Source organism: Caretta caretta, chromosome 10 (genome assembly GCF_965140235.1).
Source record: "Caretta caretta isolate rCarCar2 chromosome 10, rCarCar1.hap1, whole genome shotgun sequence".
In the NCBI taxonomy this organism is placed as follows: Eukaryota; Metazoa; Chordata; order Testudines; family Cheloniidae; genus Caretta; species Caretta caretta.
In genome coordinates this window covers 51,301,212-51,324,919 of record NC_134215.1, presented here as the reverse complement: position 1 = coordinate 51,324,919, position 23,708 = coordinate 51,301,212, and the positions used below count along the sequence as shown (strand labels likewise).

At 41.4% G+C, this 23,708-nt stretch overlaps 1 protein-coding gene across 3 annotated transcripts in view; it reads right to left on the bottom strand.

Moving 5' to 3' along the window:
- The window catches only part of CIB2 (calcium and integrin binding family member 2), a 105,221-nt gene that overhangs the window by 35,926 nt on the left and 45,587 nt on the right, over window positions 1–23,708 (bottom strand). For 2 of the 3 annotated variants that reach the window (XM_048867861.2, XM_048867857.2), the window contains exon 3: window positions 7,438–7,549. The exons of the other annotated variant lie outside the window; for it this stretch is intronic. In XM_048867861.2, the coding sequence (XP_048723818.1) occupies window positions 7,438–7,549 (112 nt within the window). The remainder of the gene's footprint in view (window positions 1–7,437; window positions 7,550–23,708) is intronic. 3 annotated transcript variants of the gene reach the window in all.

The following is a 23,708-nucleotide window of genomic DNA, read 5'->3' as shown; positions in this document are numbered from 1 at the left end:
TTTTTGTGTTATGTAAATCGATGGTGCAGATTCATCTGGAATGCTTAAGACCCATATACTAATGCCAAGAGGAGTCATACTTGTAGACAAGGGCACTATGACTAAGATTTTCAGAAATCTAGGAATTACATCCCCATCTCACACTGATACGAGCTGGACTCTTAACATCCTTAGATGTAGAGAGTCCCAGCCTCTATGGCCCTAGGTCTCATTGACCCTTTTTTTGCTTTTATACTAAATCTCCTATGTTTCAGCTTTGACATTGCTATTCAAAGACTTGCCACTCTGTGACTAGAGAGCACATATTTTAGGAATGGTTTATGTGAGCACTTGGCCTATAATATAGTATGGAAGAGAAGAAATGTCTTGACCCCACTTGTGTCTACAATAATAAGTGCAATAATTGATGTAGAAGCAGGAGAAAAGTATCTCTGTAGCCTTTAAAAAGGACCCTTATCTACTGACATCCCTCAAAATACTAATTTGCTCATGTGGATATGGATTCTAGTAAAGCACTTGACTAGAAAGGGAAAAGTGGAATTGCTAGAGCCTGATGATTAATTCTTAAGTAATTGGACAAATTTCACCTCTGGTCATGTATTGCTATTGAGCAAACTGCAATTTTTTCAGCTGTATTCACTTATCAAAATGAATTTACCACATATTTGCTGCAAATAATTCTTTTCTGTAGTTTGTTTTACCAGTTTTCTGAGAGACATAAATGAATATTTACCGAATATTGTTTGTGGTCTTACCCAATTCTAGTAATTTTCTTTACACTTTAAGGTTCTCTAGGGAGGGAACTTGGGACAAATTCTGCCCTAAGAATACCTGTGCCTCCAAATTGATTTCAATATGGGTAGGTGTGTAACTAGCAGAACTCAGTCCTTTGTCATTTTATTTTTGCCTGTAAAGCACAATACACCTGCATGATGCTAAATAAAGATAATAATATCCTAGTCGCCTGAGTGACACATGGAACAATATAGTGCATACATACCTTTGCCAGACTAAAGTCTCTTTTGTTTCTACTTTCCTCTTTTATAGATCTGGATGATCAACTGTCTGTTTGATTATCAACCAAGCTACCTCCCCTACATAATGAAAAAGAAATGCCAAAATTTGAGACTGAGCTCTTCACAGAGTTCTTAGATGCTAGCTAAGATCATGTTAGGTATCAGGTTAATATCTGATAAGTTCTTTAGCTAAGGCAGGGGAATAGATGCAATGATCTAATAGACTTTTTCTATTGCTAACTCCAATGACATATTTTAGCCCAATGTGCAATCATTTCACCATAGGAGCAAACAAAAGACATTGGGGACTATTGTATCCATAGCTCAACACAGTGTCTTTCCAGATCAAGAATTGCTCCAGTTCTCTGGCACCCTAACACTCTGCTCAAAAATCCAGCTCATGACCAGCTAAGGGCTTTTCCTTATTGTCTGTGCTGCTTTATCCAGTGGCAGTTCTTGGGTTTCTGTTTTACTATCTGCCACATTTCAGAAAGGAGCAAAATGTTTAAAGATGCGAATGATCCATGGACAGAGCACACAAGCCACATCAACACCAAGAGCTCAGACGAAGAATCAAAGGTGTAAAAATGGCATTGAGCAATCCTGCACTGCAACCCCCCCCCCCCCCCCCCCCGTCAGCGAATGGTGCAGGGGACCTTGGAGCCAATACAGAGGGATGTGGAGGTCCAACCATCCTCAGTGGAATGGTTCAACGAGAATGCTGTAGGACTCCCCTGTGGATGTTTCTGCAGGAGCAGGTTGATGGTATTACCAGGGCCTAAGGCACTGTGGACAGCAGGTGGAACAAAAATATCAGCTAACTCTAGAAAGTGAAGTTACCAATGGCTTTTCAGTCACAAAGCTATCGTCAGGCATGGTTTGTATAGGACAAGATGATCATGTTGGATGTGGCCATGCGGTCGTAAAGGAAGACCTCAACTCGGCATGTTTCAGCTGAATGTCAAAAACCCTCAAGGTCCAGGCTATTAGTAGTGCTGCCCATTTAGAACCAAAAAAAAGCCCCCTGATATATTAGCACTGTGTTTACGTAATGGAACTGTTAAAATTTAGAGAATCTAGAACCTAATTTAACAGCTGCTGAAGTGGGATAAATTGGCATAGCTCTATGACTTCAATAGAACAACACAGATTTACATCAGCTGAGCATCTGGCCTAATACGTTTATTTATTTTCCTGTCCCAACACTGAAACCTCCTCAGGCAATAGAAGCTCTTCTGTCACTTTATCATTAATTAATGCATGATTCCTGGCAGATTAAGGTTTGTGACTGTCAGCAAACTTTCTCTCCTTGAGTCATGGAAGTTGCATTTAAATTCAGCCTGGCTCAACCATTAGCGTGTGTAGTAGTGATCCGTCTTCCTCTATATCTAATTCCCTCTGAATCTAATTTAGAAAAGTGCATTATTGATTCTATCTATTTATCAGATCCTGCGGCTGTGGTGCTGAGCTCAGTCTTGGCAGTAACTACAAATGATACAAAAAGAAAAAAAATTGCAGGAGAAAAGCCAGGTATACTGGAAATCTCTCAAATTTACTTAGAATTCAATAGATATTTTTTGTTTTGTTTCTTTTTAGAGAGACTCCGATATTAGCTTTATCTTCAACTCTATGATGCTGAAAAGCTACTGATGGGAAAGACCACTACAGCAATCTCTTTGGCATTACGTTTGGAAAAGTTCCAAATGCAGAGCTAGATTATGCATCTTTTCTTTGCGCATAAATCAAAGGGACCACAGCTGTTAGACTGTAAGCTCTTTGGGCAGGGACTATTTTTGTTCTATTTGTATGGCCCCTAGCACAATGGGATCCTGGTCCAAGACTGGGGCTCCTACATGCTGCCACAATACAAATAAATACAAATAATTTTTAAGACGGCCCTGGCAAAAATAGGAAATCAAATCCCCTCCTTCAAACAAAAATTCCTCGCGGGAAGCAAATTCACCAGCCACTGAAATAAAGGTAATCGCTTTACAAATAGTCTGAGAGTCAGTTTCTCAATCAACAAAAATTTGCAAGCTGACAGCAATCTTTTCAAGAAATCTACAAACTCTGATGAAACTGAAAAACAAACTGTTGTATAATAACCAGAAATTTGACACTGAGTTTTGTCCTACTGTTTTCACAAAACCAAGTTCCAAGATTTTCATCCAGTTCCTTTCCCCTATAAACCCCTTCTCAAAGCCAACCAAGAAGCCTTAAAGGTTTTGCATATTCTCACTGAGAAGACCAGATAGATTCTGCTGAATTTAAAGATAGTTATGAGAACTCTGGCCCATAAAGAAATACAGTATAACACTATTACATCCTATTCTTTTCTAGACAGCCTGCCTCAATCTTAGGAGGGGGAGTCTTATTCCTGCATCTCAAAATCTGATCACATTTTAAAAAGAATCTTCTGTTTTGTGCCTCATTAGTAATTTAGGAATAAGTATGCTCTATTGCAACTATACCTAATCTATGGATATTCTCTCAAAGTAGGTAGCTTCCTGAAGACTTCATCATTTGAGGCCTGTCACTGGATGCACCACTCACAGTTGAGCTGGTGACTCCTCCTGGTCACTCTGGGGATTAGTTCTCAAGGCCAACATCCCCATCTCATATGACTGGCATCATATGGGAGCAGCACTGAGGTTTCTCAGTTGTCCTAACAACTTACTTCTTGTACGGCCACTAACCACCATTTGACAGTTACAATTTTTGTTGGTGCCATCCAGTTCTGGATTCATATCATTGAACTAAAGCCAAAGGGTTTCATATCCCATTACCAATACCCAGAGGTCTTCAGTTACCCCACTTCTTCCATTTTGGTGCTTATGTAAAATGAAAAGTGTGGTGACTCTTCATATACACTCCACAAGCCCTTAGATACTGCCATGATGGGTGACCTGCCAGTATGACAGATTAGAGAGATACATTTCATATCTATGTAAAATGTCCTTGCAGGGGATGGATGAGTCAAAGAAACAGTTTCTAAATCAAACAGCCCTGAGTGATGACTAGATTTCTAACAGGGGCGTAACTCAGTTTGCATGCAATGTTTCTGAAAAAGCAGCGGCAGGTAAATACAACTGGGGACATATTTCTATTCTGCAAAAGTATGTTAAATGTGAAGAACATGCTGCTTTACCCTCCTATTTACCAAGTATGTGAGCTGGTTAGTTTCTTCAGATAAACCATGTTTCACTTTGTGTCAATGTAGATATGGCAAGTGGCACTGTCTGGTGTATAACATAGTGTCCCAAACAACAATACTTTGCACTTGTGTGTAGCACTATTCATCCAATAATCTGACAGCAGTTCAGAGCAGTGAGTAAGTATTATTCCCATTTTACAGATAAGTATACTTATCTGGTGTACACAGATATACAGGGGCCAAATCCTTGGTCCCACTCTAGTTGCCTTGCACCATCTGAGAGACACACAACAACTGGAAACTCAGTGCATCTGGCCCCCTCGTTATTCCCCCAGCATCAGGAATTCCCTAGGAATAACAGAGCCACCAGAGAGGTGTTTTGCCATCCACCCTTGCAGCCAGAGGGGGAAGGTTGTGTGGACAGGTTACTTTTGTAAATTAAAATTAAAGCAACCTGGGTGTTGCTCTAAGTTACACTAGGGGTTGGCTGCAGGGCGGGGGAGCAGCAAAAGGAGACTTGAAACCACCTTTGTTTTGCCTCCCCTCTCAGCTGCACTGCATGTATCTTGTCACAACTGAGGATCTAGCCCAAAGATGTAGTTGGTTCTGCTGGGTGCTGGCACTTCTGATCATCAGGCAATTGATTTAAGCGCTGAAATATGGATTTAGGAGCCTAACTTTAGGCATTGAAGTCAGACAGTCTTAGTCAATATGTCTAAAGTTATCCATTAAAAAACTGAGACATCTAAAATTAAAGGCCATATTTTAAGAATGTGGCTATTAATCTCTGTGCCTGTGAAATAGGAATAACCCTTCCCACCTTTAACACATGCTTTGAGATCTATGAAAAATATTTTAGAGATTTAATAACAGGATATTTTACGTAAAAGGATGTAGGTGACTGATTAAAAGGTTTCTGAAATAAATATTTACTGCTCCAAAATAGTCTATTCATATTATGAGCTATTAAAATGTTCTTTACTGTGACAAATGATATAATTAACAATTCAACATTATGTTTTAAAACATATCATTTCACAGAATGTTTCAGAAGAATAATGGTTCTTGGAATATTGCAGATATTATAGGTTTGTAAATAAGTAATAAACCTCGAATTGCCCTCATTTTGTCTTCTGTTCCTACTGTCATGCTATATATCATGGTGAACACGGTAGGGAATCTTTTTGTATTCCTTGATTATCCACATGTTGTCTCACATTGTTAAAATATCGCTCATATTCTGAAGAGATGAGTTGTGAGGTGCCAGGGAATGTTTGTTTGGATACATAGCATTATCATGGCAACCAAGGGTACAGGCTTCCCGTATAGCTGGTATGCTTAATTAGTAAAAACCATTCTGGGGCTGGATACTGATCTGGGTGGAATTGAGTTGCCTACCTTCATGAGCTAGGGGCTGAACAGCTGTACTTCAGGGTAGAAAGTCCATTTGTCCTAATTTTAGAGTAATGAGTTAAATCACACATTGTGACTTTGATACAATATAAGGTAGATAACCATTAATGTCAAAAAAGTGAGGTGTGATCAAATATAATAACATAGGAATAACATACGAATCTAGTTAAGGAAATGACCCTACCAAAATATTAATAATATAACATATTTAATATTAAATTTGAATATCAATATGTTATAATGCTGGTGACAGTGGTATTTATGATACTGATGGCATTCAAAAGTTTGATTCACATGAGGGTTTTTTTCTGCACTTTTTGGTAAAGTGTTTGTTACATTTTTGGTAACAACTTTTGAAAGCGTGCTGCATCTTTTTGTACCCTCTCTATGCCTTTTAAAGGGTTAGCGCATAATGAGAATTTATAAATACTACAGGACTCATGTTTTGATCTTGCCAAAGAAATCAAAGTATCCCAGCACAAAAGAACCCTTGGTTAACCTCCAATTTTCTTCCTGAATCCCACTTCTGAGCTGCATGTTTTAGGCCCCCAGCAAATCATAATTATGCCAGAAGTTCTCAAAAAATTCTTCAAAGATCTTTTTATATAATAAATCCTTACGGGCTGAAAGCCCTTCATTTCTCTATTTACATTAAACAAATTATGTATTTCTAGATCTGGTCAAGTCCTCTTCAATAAATACATTTTTCTGAGTCAAATGGGCTCCTGGGAACATGTAGGATGTTGCCCCAGCCCTGAGCGTGCACCAGACATGGTAGGGGGACTAACAATGCTGAACTTCAGTTTGAGTTTGGCTTTAAATGCCTTTCAATGCATGCTGACTTCAGGACTGTACATTTATTTTTTCAGAAAAATACTGCATTTGCTTTTGCTTCCATTCAGGTGCTGATTGCTGTGCTACGTTATGGAGATTTTTTAAACCATTGAAATGAAGACCACCAGTTACAACATTTTTGCACTATTCCCTTAAATATTTGGGTGACACTTCCAATGATGGTAGCAGTGAGTGGACTGTGGTTTTTGCATGATAGTACATAGAAACTCTATTAACCTATTTTATATTACACAGAAAAACTAACAAACGTATTATGTCATAACTGGTACAATTCAATACTTTGCTTCAAAAGGTTAAATGGTATCTAACAATCCATACTTGTCCTGTTAAACTATGGTACATTTAGTTGCTGTACTGGATAAAGGATAGATGTGCGGACTCATATTTCTCACTCCAAATTTTTGCATGATGTGAACCACATTTTGATTTTTTTATGGACACCCTGTCCTCCCACTAAGATGATGTGATATCCCTGTAGCAACACAAGCTCTTGCTTATATGGAAAAGTAATATGGGGAGTAGTTAGTGTGTTTTCAGCTTCTTTTTTAGGCAAGTTAGCCTCAGGAAACAAGGAAGAGGAACCAGCACCTGTGATAAGCCAGCTCTCTGAAGACCACCAGCAAGTTCTCCACAGATCACAGTGAAGACTTCCTGACTCAGTAGTCTGAGCAAAGAGCTAGGAGCCAGGAACTCCTGGGGGCCCTATCAGTTGTTTGCACACTGCTTCCATCAATTTCAACAGGAGTTGCATACATACAGCTGATATTCTGATGAGATACCCCCCAACACCTTTCAAGTATTGGTCCTGGCTCCCTTGGTGATGGGGAAGTCTGTACTTCATGTAGTTACATAAATCACTCCAGTGGCTGACATTGGTTTTGCCTGGAATAGGAAGGGGAGGAACTCAGTTTCTCGCATTACTTATCACTCAACCATGGTACTTCACTCCCTTGAAGCAAATTTAACATGATGCCATTTTTAAGCAGTTAGAAGCAATACCTTTAGTTCAGGCATGTTAATTATAAGCTGTATAGGTAGTTTAACATCTGGATCCTTGGTGTAGTCCATGGGCACAATGTTCGGTGCCATTTCATGGTATCGGCCATGCAACCTGCAAACAAGCAAAAAAGAAGCCATTCCATTCAGTAAACAGGCTCACATTGTTTTGCTGCTCTAGGCCCCATTTACTTTTATTAAAACACGAGTCTTGCCACTTGAGTCACAGCATTTAAGGCCAGAAGGGATCAACTAGTCTGACCTCTTGTGTATCACAGAGTACACCAACAACACCCAGCACACTAAATCCAACAATAGAAATGAGACCAACAGAAATGAGACCCACCGGAGACTAAACTATCATGCGCCATAGGCAGAGAATGGGAGGGACCAAAGTGCACCAGTGCTTGAGGCCCCTACAATGGCAGTGAATTAATTAAATGAGATATACCCAAATAATCCTGTCAAGCGACCTACTCCCACACGCTGCAGCGAAAGGCAAAAAAACCCCAAGGTCACTACCAATCTGACCTGAGGGGAAATTCCTTCCTAATCCCACATATCGCGATCAGTTAGACCTTGAGCATATGAGCAAGAACTAGCCAACCAAGCACCTGATAGAGAGAAAGCTAGGTGCCACCGCAGAGCCCTAGCCCACCCTGCCCACTGTCCCATCTCCAGCCACTGCCATCCCAGATGAGACAGAGGAAGGAGATAAAAAACTTCCCAGAATACACTGGGGGAGGGAGGGCAATCTCTTCCTCATTCCTGCCAGTGGCTGGCTCAAACCCTGAAGCATGAGCTTTAGGAATATAAGATAAAAACCAAAAGTGAGCCCCATGGCTGTTGATCCCTGCACCTCACCATCACAAGCAATCCATCATACAGTTGCACTCAAATTTGTCCAGCTCTTTCTCAAAAATAATTAAGTCGTTTGACCCACAACTCCTGTGAGAAGGCTGTTCGAGAACTTCACTCCTCTGATGGTTAGAAATATTCTTCTAATTTCCAGCCTGAATTTGGTCATGACCTCTCTCACTTCCAACTGATAAGCCCTCAGCTTGTAGCAGAAATTCTTATTATTAGACCCTAAGTGGATGACCTTGCACTTTGTACTAATGAATTTCCGCCCATTGTTGTTAGTTGAGTCTTCAAGTTCATCCAAATCTTCCTGCATAATATTCCAGTCCACCTCTGTATGGACGATACCTCCCAGGTTTGCATCAGCAGCAAATTTCAGAGCACACTCCTACTTCTTCTGCCAAGGTCATTAATAAAAATACTGAATAAGACTGTTCCCAAGACTGATCCTTGAGGAATTCCACTTGTAACCTCTCTCTGATACAATAATTCACCTTTCAGCACAACCTGTTGTTTTCTTCCCTTTAGCCAATTCCTTATCCACCTTACAATGTTTGTACTGACCCCACCTTCCCTAATTGAATTAAATTAATTTAATTGAATTAATTGACATTAGGTACTGTGTCAAATGCTTTACTGAAGACCAAATATATTAGATCTACTGAGCTTCCCTTATAAAAAAAATCATTTATTTTCTCAAAGAGGGAAATCGGATTAGTCTGGCATGATCTACCTTTGGTAAACCCGTATTGCAATACATCTCCTTTACTGTTTAGATCTATGAATTTAATTATTCTTGCTTTCATAATTTTCTCTAAACCCTTGCATACTACTAAGAGAGCATGATACAGTACCTGACATGCAAACAGCAAGTAATGTCCATTAGACCCCTATTAGGGTGCAAAGCAGGAGTGGCATTCACAGGTGTCAGTATACAATAAGCTAGGTATGAAACTGGTGAGTCCGTGGGTGCGTGAGACCCAGTTTATATAATATGTCCACACAGCAAATGTGGCCCAGGGCAATTCATTAGAGTATTTGCTGTGCAGCTATGCAAGAACAGGATCACCTAGGGTATGTTTACGCAATTGATCTGCAGTGATGCAAGAACCGGGTCATCTGGAATATGTCTAGATTGCTTCTGGGAGCAAGACGCCCAGCCCAGCTCCACAAACTTATGCTAGCAGGGCTTACGCTGATGTTGTAGCTGGGGGCTGGAGCTTGGGCTGTCAAGTCTGAGGCAGCGGTGTTCCAGTCTGAGCTGCAACACCAAAGCAATGTCTATACAGCTATTTTTAGCATCCTAGTGCGAGTCCCCCTAACCCTAGTCTGTGGATCCAGGCTGGGAGGCTTGCCCCGGGTGCAGCATAGACATACCCCTCGAGGGCCAATGACTGGGGCAAAAAGGTATTTAAAAGACACAGAATACATGACTGCACTCGTAGTCACCCCAGCAAATATCGGAGAAAGCACTTGTCAGTATCCCAGTATCCACCTGCAATAATTCAGAGGAGCCCTGGTCTCGCACCAGTGCTGCACCTTATTATTAGTATTGTGGTAGTACCTAGGAGCCCCACTCTGGGATCAGGCCCCACTGTACTAGGTGCTGTACACAAAGTCCCTGTCCCAAAGAGCTTTCAGATTAATGAAGATGAGAGAGAACAGGTGCATACAAACACACACAGGGGAACAAAGAGTCAGTTATAATTAGTGTAATAAGCAGTGGGCACAGTGCACCAGCTGCCTTAATCATTGCCAGCAGCATGGCATAAATGTGTTTTAAGGACAGGTTTAGAGGAGGATAATGTAGTAGCTTTGCCACTGACATTGATTTGCTATATGTTCTAGTGAGATAAAGGAAACTTAACCTTGGGCTGTACTGGAAAATACAATAAGGTTGCTCATGTGGAAGTATAACATTGTATAAGTATAAGGTTGTATAAGGGGACATGCTGGACACATTGTATATGAGAGGGCATGCCAAAACATGTTACAAAGTATCAGAGGGAGCACACATAGGGACAGTTAGCTTTTGAATGGAGAAGCAATTAAGATAGAGTCAGCACGTCTAAGAAGCAGGCATCAGAATGGAAGGTGTGAAGGGCAATTAGTTAAGTTAACTGGAAGCTGTTAAAGGAGATTGTTAAGGGTGGCAGGTAATTGAAGATACGTGACTGGTCTCAGGGATCTCGAAGGGTGGTGACTAAAATCTTTTTCTTCTTTTGTCTATAACTTCTCTGTAACTTGTTCTCCAAAAAACTGTATAAATTAAGAGACACAAGCCCCACTCGGGGGGCTCACTTCTAAATGTAGTAGCAGAGCAGCTTTGCTAATAAAACAGAGTGGTCTGATAAACTGTGAGTCTTAGTCAAACTTTGACACTCAGTAGCTACTGAGAGCATGTATTCAGTTAACAACGCCAAAGGCCCTTTACTATTGACCTGCCGTCTGATCCTGCACACCCTCACTCATCGCTTCAGACTGGATGATCACAATGGTCCCTTCTGGCCTTGTAATCTATGAATAGGTAGCTCCACTAAGTTTAATGGCATTATACACCTGAGTAAGGACTAGTCTCATGGGAAGATAAGGACGAGTCTCATTCTCTTTGCAGGATTTGGCCCCTAGTTTGGATCAGTATCAATGATCTACAAGTGAAAGATTGCATTACAGTACCAATTCCATATGCCATCTAGTCAAGTGCCCCTTGAAATGATTTTATACAGCTATTTGTGCCTAAATATTTTACATAACCTAGCTATACAGCAAGAAATATCTGAAGGGTCTCATACAGGCTGATCTGCATCAACATTGTAATTTGTCAGCTGTCTCTCTGCAGTTCTCCTCAGCTGCATTCAGTGCGGTTCACAGTACAGCTGCGTCAAGCTGTGATGTGCTCTTTAGTGTCATAGAGAGGCCAGACTGTTTTACAAACGTTTCCAAGAGCAAAATGTTAAGAGAAGTCAATTTCCCCACAGCTATCAAATACAGTTAATCACTTCTAGCTCCCTTAAAAATCTCATTTATGCTTCTAAGATTCCATGTGTAACGTTTTGGCTAAAGTCATTTTTTATGCATTTAGTAGAAGAATGAAAGTCATATTTTTCCTTTACAGGTTCAATTTACTGGAAGGTTTCTATAGGATGTTCTCAGTACTATATGACAGTATGATATAGCCTATCTATGTACATTTACAGATGTAATTTCATCAAGGGAATCTAGGCACATTATATACGAAGCATTTATAAACCACTGCCGGATTAGCTTGCTGATAATCACCAAACCCCAGAGGACAGAATTATACATCTTGGCTTGGAGACTTGGCTATGGCTAAGGATCATAAAATGCACCTCAGGAGGGGGTACTGCAAAGATGCCTGACCTGTCTATGCATCTCTTTGCTCGCCGTGTGTAACACAGAGCAGCCTAAGAGCTGCTCTAAATTACATTGGCTGCCAAAAGGCACAAGGGCCTAATACAGACACCAAAGTTTGCTGGAGTATAAGGAAGCTCCAGCCATGTCTCCTTTCTCCTCCAGTTATACCTGCTGCACCAGGAGCAGGAGAAGGGGAGGTAGCATAGAAGCCTCTACACTAGCTCTGTGTCATAAACTCATAGATTTTAAGGCCAGTAGGGAGCAGCAGATCATCTGATCTGACCTCTTGTATATCACAGATCATAGAATTTTACCCAGCAACGCCTATATCGAGCCCAATAACTTGTGTTTGACTCACTGAGGGGCCCCTACACTGGGTCAATCCCCATGAAGCTGCACTATTGTGCATAGTTATTTAAAAACAATAATAGCTACTGAGAAGATACTTATTGTCTCCCAGTCTATAGGCTTGTTTAAGCAATCCAAAGGGTGCAAACATCAAAGAACCACAGGCTTGACTATCATATTCAGAAGCACACCAGAAGGTTCTCTAAGCTTATTTGAATCAGCTTCTGGCTCATATAACCATCAGCACCTATTGAAATAACATTTTCTTTATCACCGTGCAAAAGCTGCTTTCAGCACACTCACAGTGTAATGAATGTGGTTACATGCAAATGGATGGTCCTCTTTCAGCAAGCTTGTGATTTATCAAATGCACTTACAATGCCTTTTGTCATACAGCTTCAGTTAACTAGTTTTGGTGCTGCAGTTTGGAGGTATGTGAATAATAATAGAATGGGGCCAGAAAAAAAAGTCAGATTCCTATAGTGAAATCCTGGCCCAAGGGAAATCAATGGCAAAGCTCCCATGCACTTCAGTGGGGGTCAGGATTTGACCCCAAGTGTGAAAGGGACTCAAGGAAGACTGTTTCTCACATTCCCATGTGATAGGAGATAAAATTCAGAGGGAGGATAACCAGTGGTTAATCTCCAGCTGTCAGTAGGATATCTTTCAGGTATTTATTTCTGGTTCAATTTTAGCCTACATTTCCCTGATGTATTTCCTTGATGGTTATATTAACCTTTTGCTTCTTTAACATACCTTTGCAACAAAATAGTATGGATTTATTTTCTATAGCACAAGGAAGAAACTTTCATACTCTTGCTAATCATGAACAGAGCTAAGTTACTGTTTGTAAAACACTTTGAAGATGTTAGGTGCTGCATACTGTAACTGCCACTGTCTGTATCCACTTGTTGTTTGTGTCTTGTCTTATACTGAGATCATGAGCTGTTTGGGGGCAAGGATTGTCTTTTTATCGTGTCTTTTTGTGGCACCTAGCATAAGGGGGGCCTGGTCCACGACTGGGGTTCCTAGGTGCTACTGAAATAAAAATAATAATACTTCTATTATTAATTTTGTTAATTTCAGTTTAGATAAATCTATTCTCACCAGCAGGCATGCAAACAATTAAAATAACAGTTCACACAGATGTTATGTATGCAGTGTAGCTCTAGCTGTGTCAGCCCCAGGCTATTAGAGAGACAAGGTGGGTGAGGTAATATCTTTCATTGGACCAATTTCTGTTGGTCAGAGAGACAAGCTTTCAAGCCACGCACAGCTCTTCTTCAGGTCTGGAAAAGGTATTTCCGGCGTCACAGCAAAATGCAAGGTGGATTGTTTAGCATATCCTGCCAACCAATTCTGCCTCTTGGCACAGGGTTAGTCTAGATGACCCTTGCGGTCCCTTCTAACCCTATGATTCTATGATTATAAGTAGTTAGCACATATTGTAAGGGACCATTCAAGGTAGAGTGGCCTGTTAACACCTCTGCAGTCATAGGACAAAAAGAGGGGGTTAATGGGTTACAGATTGTTGTAAGAAACCATAAATCCAGTGTCTGTTCAGGGTATGACTCTCTTTTTAGAGTCTAGCAGAGAAATGAATTTAAGCTCCCAAGTTTGTCTTTTTAAAGTGCTGTGAAGGTTTCCTTCAAGGATGAAGACTGATGGGTCACATAGAGACAGCAGTGTACTGAGCCCTTGCACAACAGAATTAATTCAAACAGCCAGTAATTCAAGCAGCAAGACCCCACTAAAACCTCTTCCTCCCGAGGCCTCAGCCTGCCCTCAACACCGCAGCCAACAGATATGCTTTATATAAGAACTGAGCTGTTTCACCCCAAGATGAGGGACCACATTCTGGAGTCAAGGGGTCTTCATGGAAAATATCCTGCTGACAGCTCTTTCTGGAGTTCCCCTCTCACTGCAGCTGTGGCAGTATCACAAAGAGCAGATGGAGCTGAACATAAAAGGAGTGTCCAAGTCTTGCTACCATTTTTTGCCTGCATCTTAGGAAAATAATGTCTTCAACTATGATGCACAGCAAGAATTGTGACATACAGGAAATTAAATATCCCAGTGACCTCATCACATTTCAGCAGCACTTGGTATCACACAGGTAGTTTGCTAACTCTGTCCAATATGCAATTTCATAAATACTGTGCACTTTGATATAAAGCAGCCATTTCTCACTTTAAACAGCTCTCTAAACAGCATTTGCAAGGGCTTCTCTAAATGCCTTGGGAAAAGCAGTTGAAAACAAAACCTCCAAACCAATATTAATTTTTAGGATTAATTAATCTTTTAACCTTTTTTAGCCTTCAGAGACTGGAATGGTGTTTCATTCTACAAAAATATGGTATTCCCTTCCCTCCAAGCCTCCCTACATGTATTGTCAATGGGATAGCTGGGCATCATTCTGGACTCCATTCCAAAGCACACCTACAATGAAGTGTTCCTATTCATATTGCTTAGATTTCCTCTTCTCCGTTTCTCTCTTTAGTCCCCTCCTATCTGGCTTCCGTGCTGTCCATCCACCAGAACTTCCCTCAATACAGCCACTAATGTGACCTCCTAGATAGCCATAGAAAAGTAGCATTTCCCCATAGATCTTTTCAGGATGCTTTGCTGGAATCAGAGCAACAGTTTGTGTTTCATAGATTTTCCCCCGGGAGAGAACCATTAGGATCATAGTTTGACCTGCACAACACAGGGCATAGAATTTCACCCAGTCTTGAGTGAAATTTTGATAGAGATACAAAGGCGTCTTGTGCTGCTCACCAAATTAACTGGTGTCACAATGATTGATGTCCCCCGTGCAAGTAACATTCTGCTAGGAACAGCACACTGGGCAGGTATGTGAGAGATGGCAACGATGTATCCCAGCTGTTATGGACTAGTGTTTGTGTGCAGTATCTGACTTTTTAAAATAAGAGCAATGGATGAGGGCTCAGTGAGTGGTTGGTGGGAAGGGTTAGGAGGACAGCAGCAGTTGGAATAGCCGTTATTTTTGCACAGTATAACGACCGAGACTCAGTCTTTTTGTGACACATACAAAGCACAAAGTAAACACAGCCCAAGAGTAATAAAAGGACCTTTCCTGCTAATGAACCCTCTATCCTGTCCAGAGAAACCAAATCAATCCATTTATATAGAAATGGGTCCAAATTCTGATGTGGCTCATCAACGTGATATGTGAGTTTCAAATGGAAAATAAGATATGGTGTTGTTAATCTCATCCCATTCAGAAAAGCGACTGGGTTTCATATTAGATTACAGAACTACTTTTGTTGTCCCACAGGATACCAAGCAACTTGTGTCTTCCAGTGTAAGGCCAACAGTAGTTCTCATCTTATTTACCATGGACACTTTCACGTAATTAGCTTCCTTGTAAAGCACTTTGGGAAGTAAAATTGTGCAAGAGCGGTGTGCCTCCTTGACCAATGCATCCTGTCTCCTTGTTTGTGCTTTTCTCATTACTTAAACATTTAGCTGTTGCAACTGTATAAAGGAAAACGATATTCCTGCAGCACATTTGCATCTCTTTGTGGCATTTCAGCAGTCCACAAATGTTAGGAGGCATCACCAAGGGAACGTTACAAGCAGTATTCCTTGGCAGACTATTAGAATGATTAAGCTACACAACAAGGCAGAAAGACATAGAAAGTAGTATGTTCCGTGTGGTTAGCTTATCAGAGATTGTAAATAAAACCCATTCCACTTTGCCCTACTGCAGGGAAGCATGACCAGAATTTTAGAATTGGACAACACTTCTGATCAGAGAACTAAGTTCGGTTTTTAGAATCAGAAGAAAAATGCATATTCTTAGGTAGAAAAACACAGCACCATGTACCTGAATATCTGTCCTTCCTATACTTGGTAATAATGCACCTATGTGTTTTACCTGGAAGTTTCTCTATGAAAACACACAAAGGTTTATTTTTAAAGAAAGTTGAACTAACAACAGGAGCTTATCAGAGCCCTTCTGCAAATGCTAGCTGTGAAAGCTGGGACGGGTAGGGTGCTCTATAAATGGTTTAATAATTAACCGTCATTTTGACTGAGCTGCTCACCCATCTGATTGTCCTCCCTCCTCCCATCCTCCCATCAAAACACCAGGGAGTTAGAGACAAGAGAGGAATTGTGAGGTAAAGGGAAGAAAGGGTTCAAATGCCACCATCCCAATGGTAGAAAAATCATTTTATTCTCTATTGCTTGCTTTGTTTCTTTGTTACCTCAGAGCAGATCCCTTCTTGGGCCCATCCATCTACTAGCTAATGGACCAGTACCTCAGGTTTTACCAGCTGAGAATTGGGCCCATTGGCTTTAGTTCTAGCTCACTCACAGTTGAAGGGAGAGGCAAGGCTGACAATCTAAACTGAAACTCAGAGTCACAAACTTCTCCCATTCAGCCCTAAATTCTATCTCTTCTCTCACCCAGGTAATTGTCTGATCACCTGGCTTTTTATCTCACTGCCATGATGTTTTTACTAAAACGTATCTATTGATTTTTTTCTATGCTTTTTCATATACTGTTTATTCCGGCATTGATCCTCGAGCACGGAGAGCTGGGAATATATCCGTTGAAGTGGAATAGGATTTCCAGCTACTTCCTGTAAATAATTAACCTTTTAGACAAAAAACAAAGGCTGTCCCTGTTCTTTTCTGGAGTCTGACAGACAGGACGTATTGACAGGTTTCTGAGAATCTTTGGAGATGGGACCAAGTGAATGAATAGCCTGCTGCAATGATATTCATGGCTGAACTGTACAAACAATTGCTTTACTGTAAAACATTTCATTCAGGATAATGGATGACTGCACAAAGTACAGGAGAAGAGGGAGCAGAATTTTAGCTAGAGTAACAGTCCCAGTTGTGATTAAACACTGTGAGCTGAATAAACAGTTAAGGCAGGATAATGCCATTGTGCACAGGCTGAGAATGCACAATTTGAGTGGAACATTTTCCCTATAGCAGCGGTTCTCAACATGGGTCGCAAACCCCTTTGAAAGGGGTCGCCAGGGCTGGCTTAGATTTGCTGTGGCTTGGGGCTGAAGCCTGAGCCCCACTGGCCAGGGCTGAAGCCAAAACCCAAGGGCTTCAGCCCTGGGTGGCAGGGCTCAGGTTGCAGGCCCCCTGCCTGGGGTAGAAGCCCTTGAGCTTCAGCTTTGGCACCCCGTACTCAGAGCGGTGGGGCTGAAGCTTTGGCTCCCCCACCCAGAGCACTGGGGCTTGGGTGGGCTCAGGCTTCGATCCCCCTCCTGGGGTTGTGAAGTAATTTTTGTTGTCAGAAGGGGGTGCAATGAAGTTTGAGAACCCCTGCCCTATAGGAAAAGGTAATCTCAGTTTCTCAGGGCAGTTGCCTTGGCTTGGGGAGGTAAGGAAGAGATTGCAGGAGGCTCCTTGAGGTACCCACTGCATCCTTATGGGATGCAATCTCTGCTGAAACTGGACTGTGTCCACAGACACACCCATCTAAGCTCCTGCTAGAATGTGGAGACTGATGCGAGGGGGAGAGAACGCAGACCTCTAAAAAGTGTAGGAAGGTCCATTCCTGAACATGTGACCTGCTCTACTCCACCAGTTTTGTCTCTGCACCTACCCTATGTACACCTATGTAGTCAACTCTGCACCTCTCCATTAGAGCCACTGGTTCATATTTTAGCTGATATCTGGAATTAAAGTTGCATTCTGGTGTGTATTTAGGGAAATAGGAGGTGGTTTATGTGGTGCTGGCAGCTGGCTAGCTCAGGTCAAGACCTCAAAAAAGTGTTAAGTGTACCAGTTCATTGGTGGGTGAATTTCAAAAGAATGTTAAAAGGTACTATTGTATATCTAGGAAATTCACTCTTTAGAATAGATGTTAATTGTATTTGTCTTCATCTACCTGCATTCTGTTTAATGTATATTAATGTAACTCAATTAAGCTGTTGTTGCTATATCCTTTTTCTGTGTCCTGTAACTCTGTAATTACCTTTACATTATGTATGCAACGCTACTTAATTAACAGGTTTCAGAGTAACAGCCGTGTTAGTCTGTATTCGCAAAAAGAAAAGGAGTACTTGTGGCACCTTAGAGACTAACCAATTTATTTGAGCATAAGCTTTCGTGAGCTACAGCTTACTTCATCGGACGATGAAGTGAGCTGTAGCTCACGAAAGCTTATGCTCAAATAAATTGGTTAGTCTCTAAGGTGCCACAAGTACTCCTTTTCTTTTTACTTAATTAACATTAGGTCAAAAGGCCTGTAGTTAAATGTTTAGTTGTGAAGTTATTTGATTTGTAAAATCTAATGAAGAATTGTTCCTGGCCGTCACATTGTGTTTCCTTTATCTCTAAATAGCCTATCAACAGGAACTGAAGCCTTAGACTTTGAATGATAAGGTTGTTGACTTCTAAGCATGGGTCATTATATGAAAAACAAAGGAAGATCCACAGACTTTATCTTCCTTTAGTCAACAAAGCAAGGCCCACGAGGTGATGAAAACACTTTCTAAAGACTGTTTTCAACTATAAAAAGGCACAGTGGGAATGATTCTGCATCTCTAATTCATCTGAATTCTGTTAGGGGGCATTCCGAGATACCAGACAGAGGTCCCCAAAAGACATTTTGGGAAGCCCTGAGGAATTTACAAAAAGATTCTAAGAGACTGGCAGATTACTACATCTCTCCTATCATTTTGGACTTATAAACTTTAACTCACCTGTTACATATTTTATTTGCTTTAACCTTGTAAAAAGAAAAGGAGTACTTGTGGCACCTTAGAGACTAACCAATTTATTTGAGCATGAGCTTTCGTGAGCTCACGAAAGCTCATGCTCAAATAAATTGGTTAGTCTCTAAGGTGCCACAAGTACTCCTTTTCTTTTTGCGAATACAGACTAACACGGCTGTTACTCTTTAACCTTGTAATAACTCATTTATTTTCCTAGCTAATAAATCTTTAGTTTACTAAAGAAATTGGCTACAGTGTGTCTTTGGTGTGAGATCCAGAAGCATCCAATGACCTGGGGTGACTGACTGATTCTTGGGGGTTAGAAGAACCTAGTGTATGTGATTTTGAGTTTTAATAATCTTTTATCACAAAGTCCAGTTTGTTGGGGTGATAAAGAGCAGCTAGAGAGCATAAGGGGACTGTCTGTGACTCCATGGTAAAATTAATACTGTATAGTGAGCCACAAGTACACTTTTGTTACTGGCCAAGTCAGGGCTGGCTCCACGGTTTTTGCCACCCCAAGCAGTGAAAAAAACTGCCACCGCGGATGGCAAAAGGAAGAAGCTGCCGCCGATTTGCTGCCGCAGCCGGAGGAACTGCCGCCCCTTTCTAACTGCTGCCCCAAGCACCTGCTTGGAACGCTGGTGCCTGGAGCCGGCCCTGGGCCGAGTGAAACCTAATGATAGAATGTACCAGCAGTCTGGGAGTGTCTGCCCTGGTTTCTGACAGTCTGACTAGAGTTTGGCACTCTTAGCTGCGAGCCACTCCAGGCACCATGACAATTACTGTAGTCTTTTCAGGATTCACATGCCACAGGTCAATTGGGCTTTAAGATCAGAACCCAACACTAATTAAAGTTTAAAGTTTTATATTGAGAGTTTTAAGGGTTAAAGATTAGTTACAATGGGTGAACCACAAACATATGAGGGTCTTGACAGAAAAGACCTTAAGCAGTTGTGCTTTTTAAGAAAAATACCCCTCAGATTAGGAGCTGAGAGCGTTGCTCATGGTCTATGACCAAAACGCAAGGACTCAGCCCCTTCTCCCCCATGTCCCAGATGCAGAAGTGATCCAGATGCAGATCCTGGTAGATGAGAAATGACACAATCAGGAAATGATGGAACTCCGAATAAAGGAGAAGAAAGATACAAGAAAGATCTAGCATAGCACATCTGTTTCTGTGTTTGTCTAATATAAATAGCAAGTGTCTAACCCATCCCAGGATAACAATTCACCATTAAGTAAAGGATCTTTTAGAGGAAGAGAGGGCAGCTGCTCAGTCACGATCAAGGATACTGTATGTCTTTTCCATTCATTTTTATTTCCTTCTCTATATATTACTATCTTATTCTAGCATAGGCCTGCTTCTGTTGCCAAAATAGGGCACATATTAGGTACCACCTAGCTTTATTCAAGCTGCAAAGATGAACTCCATTTTCAAAATCCCCAGCAAACTTGTGTTGTTGAGCAGACCAGTTACTCTCTAAAAGGCTATTTCTGGTAATCACACACTGCTTTATGGGAGCTGAGTGTTGTATCGTCAATCTCTACAATTGACATTAATGGAGAACTGGCAGACAGAGTACAGTGTATGAAGGAGTAGAATAGCTTTGATTATGCAGCATGGCATCATTAGATAGTCATTCAGGAATGTGCTTTAGTAACAAGCTGCAGTTTACCTGGGTTACTGCACTAGCTTTTCACCTCTGCAGACTTGGATTCAGATTTGATTTTGACAAGGGAGCTGAATGCATTTCTAATCAATCTTACACAGTGTAAAAACCAAAGTATAGAGGGGCTATTTCCTAAACTGAATACTTGCTTCATTTTAGGGCCATAATCCTCCTATTTTTATGAGGCAGATAATCACATCAGTCAGTCATGCAACAGCCACTATTTGGAACAAGTATAGTTCTCAGTGCTGAGAGTCAGATTCAGCTACCAATTCCCAAAAGTTGCAGTGAATGGCACTGCATGGAATATTATCTGCTGAGAGTCATCTCTTGCTGAAAACTATTATTAATCACAAATTAATACAGCACATCACTCGTCCTCTATGCTAAAGGCTAGCAGCTCTAACACTTGCTGTGTTCTTACAGGAGCAGAAGACACTTCATCTTTCATCTGATGACCTCTGGTCATACCAGCCTGAGTTGGATCAGTGACCTGGAGACGAAGGTCTCTCTTGCATTACCTAGATTCGGAGCTCTCCATGCCCTTCAAAGGAGGAGGGGTATTTGGAAATAACTTAAAATTGCTTTAATTACTCTGGTCCTTTCCCCTTTCATGAAAAACTCCATATCTTGTCAGAAGGAGGCAATGTGGGGTTTGCCCCCTAGAAAAGGTTTCAGGGTCTGTCCCAACCCTTGGGATCTGGGGGGAAATTGGGGCCAACCACGTGGAAGCCCCCCTCATTCTAGCCCCCAACAGCTCCCACTTCCCTTGCAACATGGCTCCATTGGCTGCAGCAGTCCTGCAGGCTATAGTATCTTCTCCAGGGAATCTCCAAGGGACCAGAGAGGGATAAGCATCCATCTACTCTGTACTCTGACCTGTTCAGTCTTGACCCTGTGGAGATCCCAGGCGCAATATGTGTTCTGGTGGCTGAGGGGAGAAAGGAAGAAGTTGGTGCTGTGGAAGTGATTGGGTCCTCCCTTCTGCATAGAAGGGAGCAGACCCATTGAGGGTTCTCTTTTGGCGACAGATCTCAGGAAGGGAGCATCCCAGGCCTCTGACCTCACATGTGTGGGCTTAGAGAGCCTATTATTTCAGTAAAATGGCCAAGTGGATTTCCAAGCTCTCACAACTGCAGTGACTGTTTTCATTTGCTGTCAAATTTTTATCGGAGCGAGGCTCAGATTTTCCCAAGGCAAGACCCAAAGGCAAACTCTTCTTTGGCCTGGTACCCATAAATCACCACCAAACTAGGCAATGACAACACACTATAGCTGGCTACACTGCCTTTGTGATAAGAACTCCACACACAGAGGAATGCTGAAAACAAAAGATAAAAGCTGATAATGGTTCATTGATTAAAAATAAGTAGAAGCTTTAGTGGCCATTTGACCCTAATACATTAAATATCTCATTAACTCTGCAGTGCTTTCACAATATCATAAGCTAGCAGTAGAGGCAAGGTAAGAATAGATTGCACATATTTATTCAGGAATATTATATATTCTCCTATACATCAGGAATTTATTCAAACACATTTGATAGTGTGAATCATTTAAATAAAAAGAAAAGGAGTACTTGTGGCACCTTAGAGACTAACAAATTTATTTGAGCATAAGCTTTCGTGAGCTACAGCTCACTTCATCGGATGCATACTAACAAATTTATTTGAGCATAAGCTTTCATGAGCTACAGCTCAATTCATCGGATGCATTCCACTGAAAGCTTATGCTCAAATAAATTTGTTAGTCTCTAAGGTGCCACAAGTACTCCTTTTCTTTTTGCGAATACAGACTAACATGAATGCTACTCTGAAACCTGTCATTTAAATAAAAACATCCGAAGTTGAATTCTAGATTACTTTGCATATTTATAGAAAATTACATGCAAAATGGCTTTACTAGATTTCAGTGACAATGGCGTGTCTTGGAAAGAACTATCAGTATCAAGTGAAATGCTGATTAAAGTCACATCTTCTCATTATAAACCAGTTCACCATTCACTAGTGACTCGTATCAGCCCATCACCACCCCAAGATAATGCAACAAAATCAGCATAGCTCCTCTCAATACCATTTTCTTCCAGTGCAAAATATGGCTTCTAGCTTATGAAAAAAACATTTCAGAGATGGATTGTGCTCAAGTGAGAGTGTGCCATTCAAAACACTCATTTTTACACATTATTTTCACTCCATTTGTATTATTAGTAATTAATTTAACATATGAACTAGCTGTTTACTTCTGAGGCAGGTTTCTCTGTGCATTAGCTACCCTATGCGGGCAAAGAAATTCTGTGTTTTACTTTAGGGTCCAATCCTGCAAGGTGTTATGCACCCTCACAGTTCCCACTGAAGTCCTTATGTGGTCAGGTTAAATCACAGCAGCAGCCAAGTCCACTCCTGATGTAAGCAGGTACTATTCCACTGGCATCCATGAAGTCGTGCTGCTTCACTCCAGTAGTGAATTTTACCATAGGTCAGTATTGTCTATCAGACAAGACAAAGAAAGATCTCAGCCCTGGTCTACACTACAGGGTTAGGTCGAATTTAGCTGCGTTAGGTCGATTTTAAAATGAATGAGTCTACACAACCAATCCTGTTCCATTGACCTAAAGGGCTCTTAAAATTGACTTCTGTATTCCTCCCTGGTGAGGGGAGTATCGCTAAAATTGACCTTGCTGGGTTGAATTTGGGATACTGCAGATGCAATTTGATGGTACTGGCCTCCGGGAGCTATCCCAGAGTGCTCCAATGTGACCACTCTGGACAGCACTTTGAACTCTTATGCACTAGCCAGGTACACAGGAAAAGCCCCAGGAAATTTTGAATTTCATTTCCTGTTTGGTCAGCGTGGCAAGCTCAGCAGCACAGGTGACCATGCAGTTCCCCCAGAATTGCAAATGAGCTCCAGCATGGACTGAAAGGGAGACACTGGATCTGATTGCTGTATGTGGAGAAGAATCTGTGCAGGCTGAACTCTGATCAAAAAGAAGAAATGCTAATATATATGCCAAAATCGCACAGGGCATGGTGGAGAGAGGCTACAACAGGGACACACAGCAGTGCCGCGCAAAAGTTAAGGAGCTCAGGCAAGCCTACCAAAAGACAAAGGAGGCAAATGGTCGCTCCAGGTCAGAGCCCCATACATGCCGCTTCTATGATCAGCTGCATTCTAGGGGGGACCCTACCACTACCCCACCACTGTCCGTGGACACCTGCAAGGGGGGGAGTCTCACGCAACAGGGAGCAGGATTTTGTGGAGGAGGTAGAGGAGGAGAATGCTCAGCAGGCAAGCGGTGAATCCA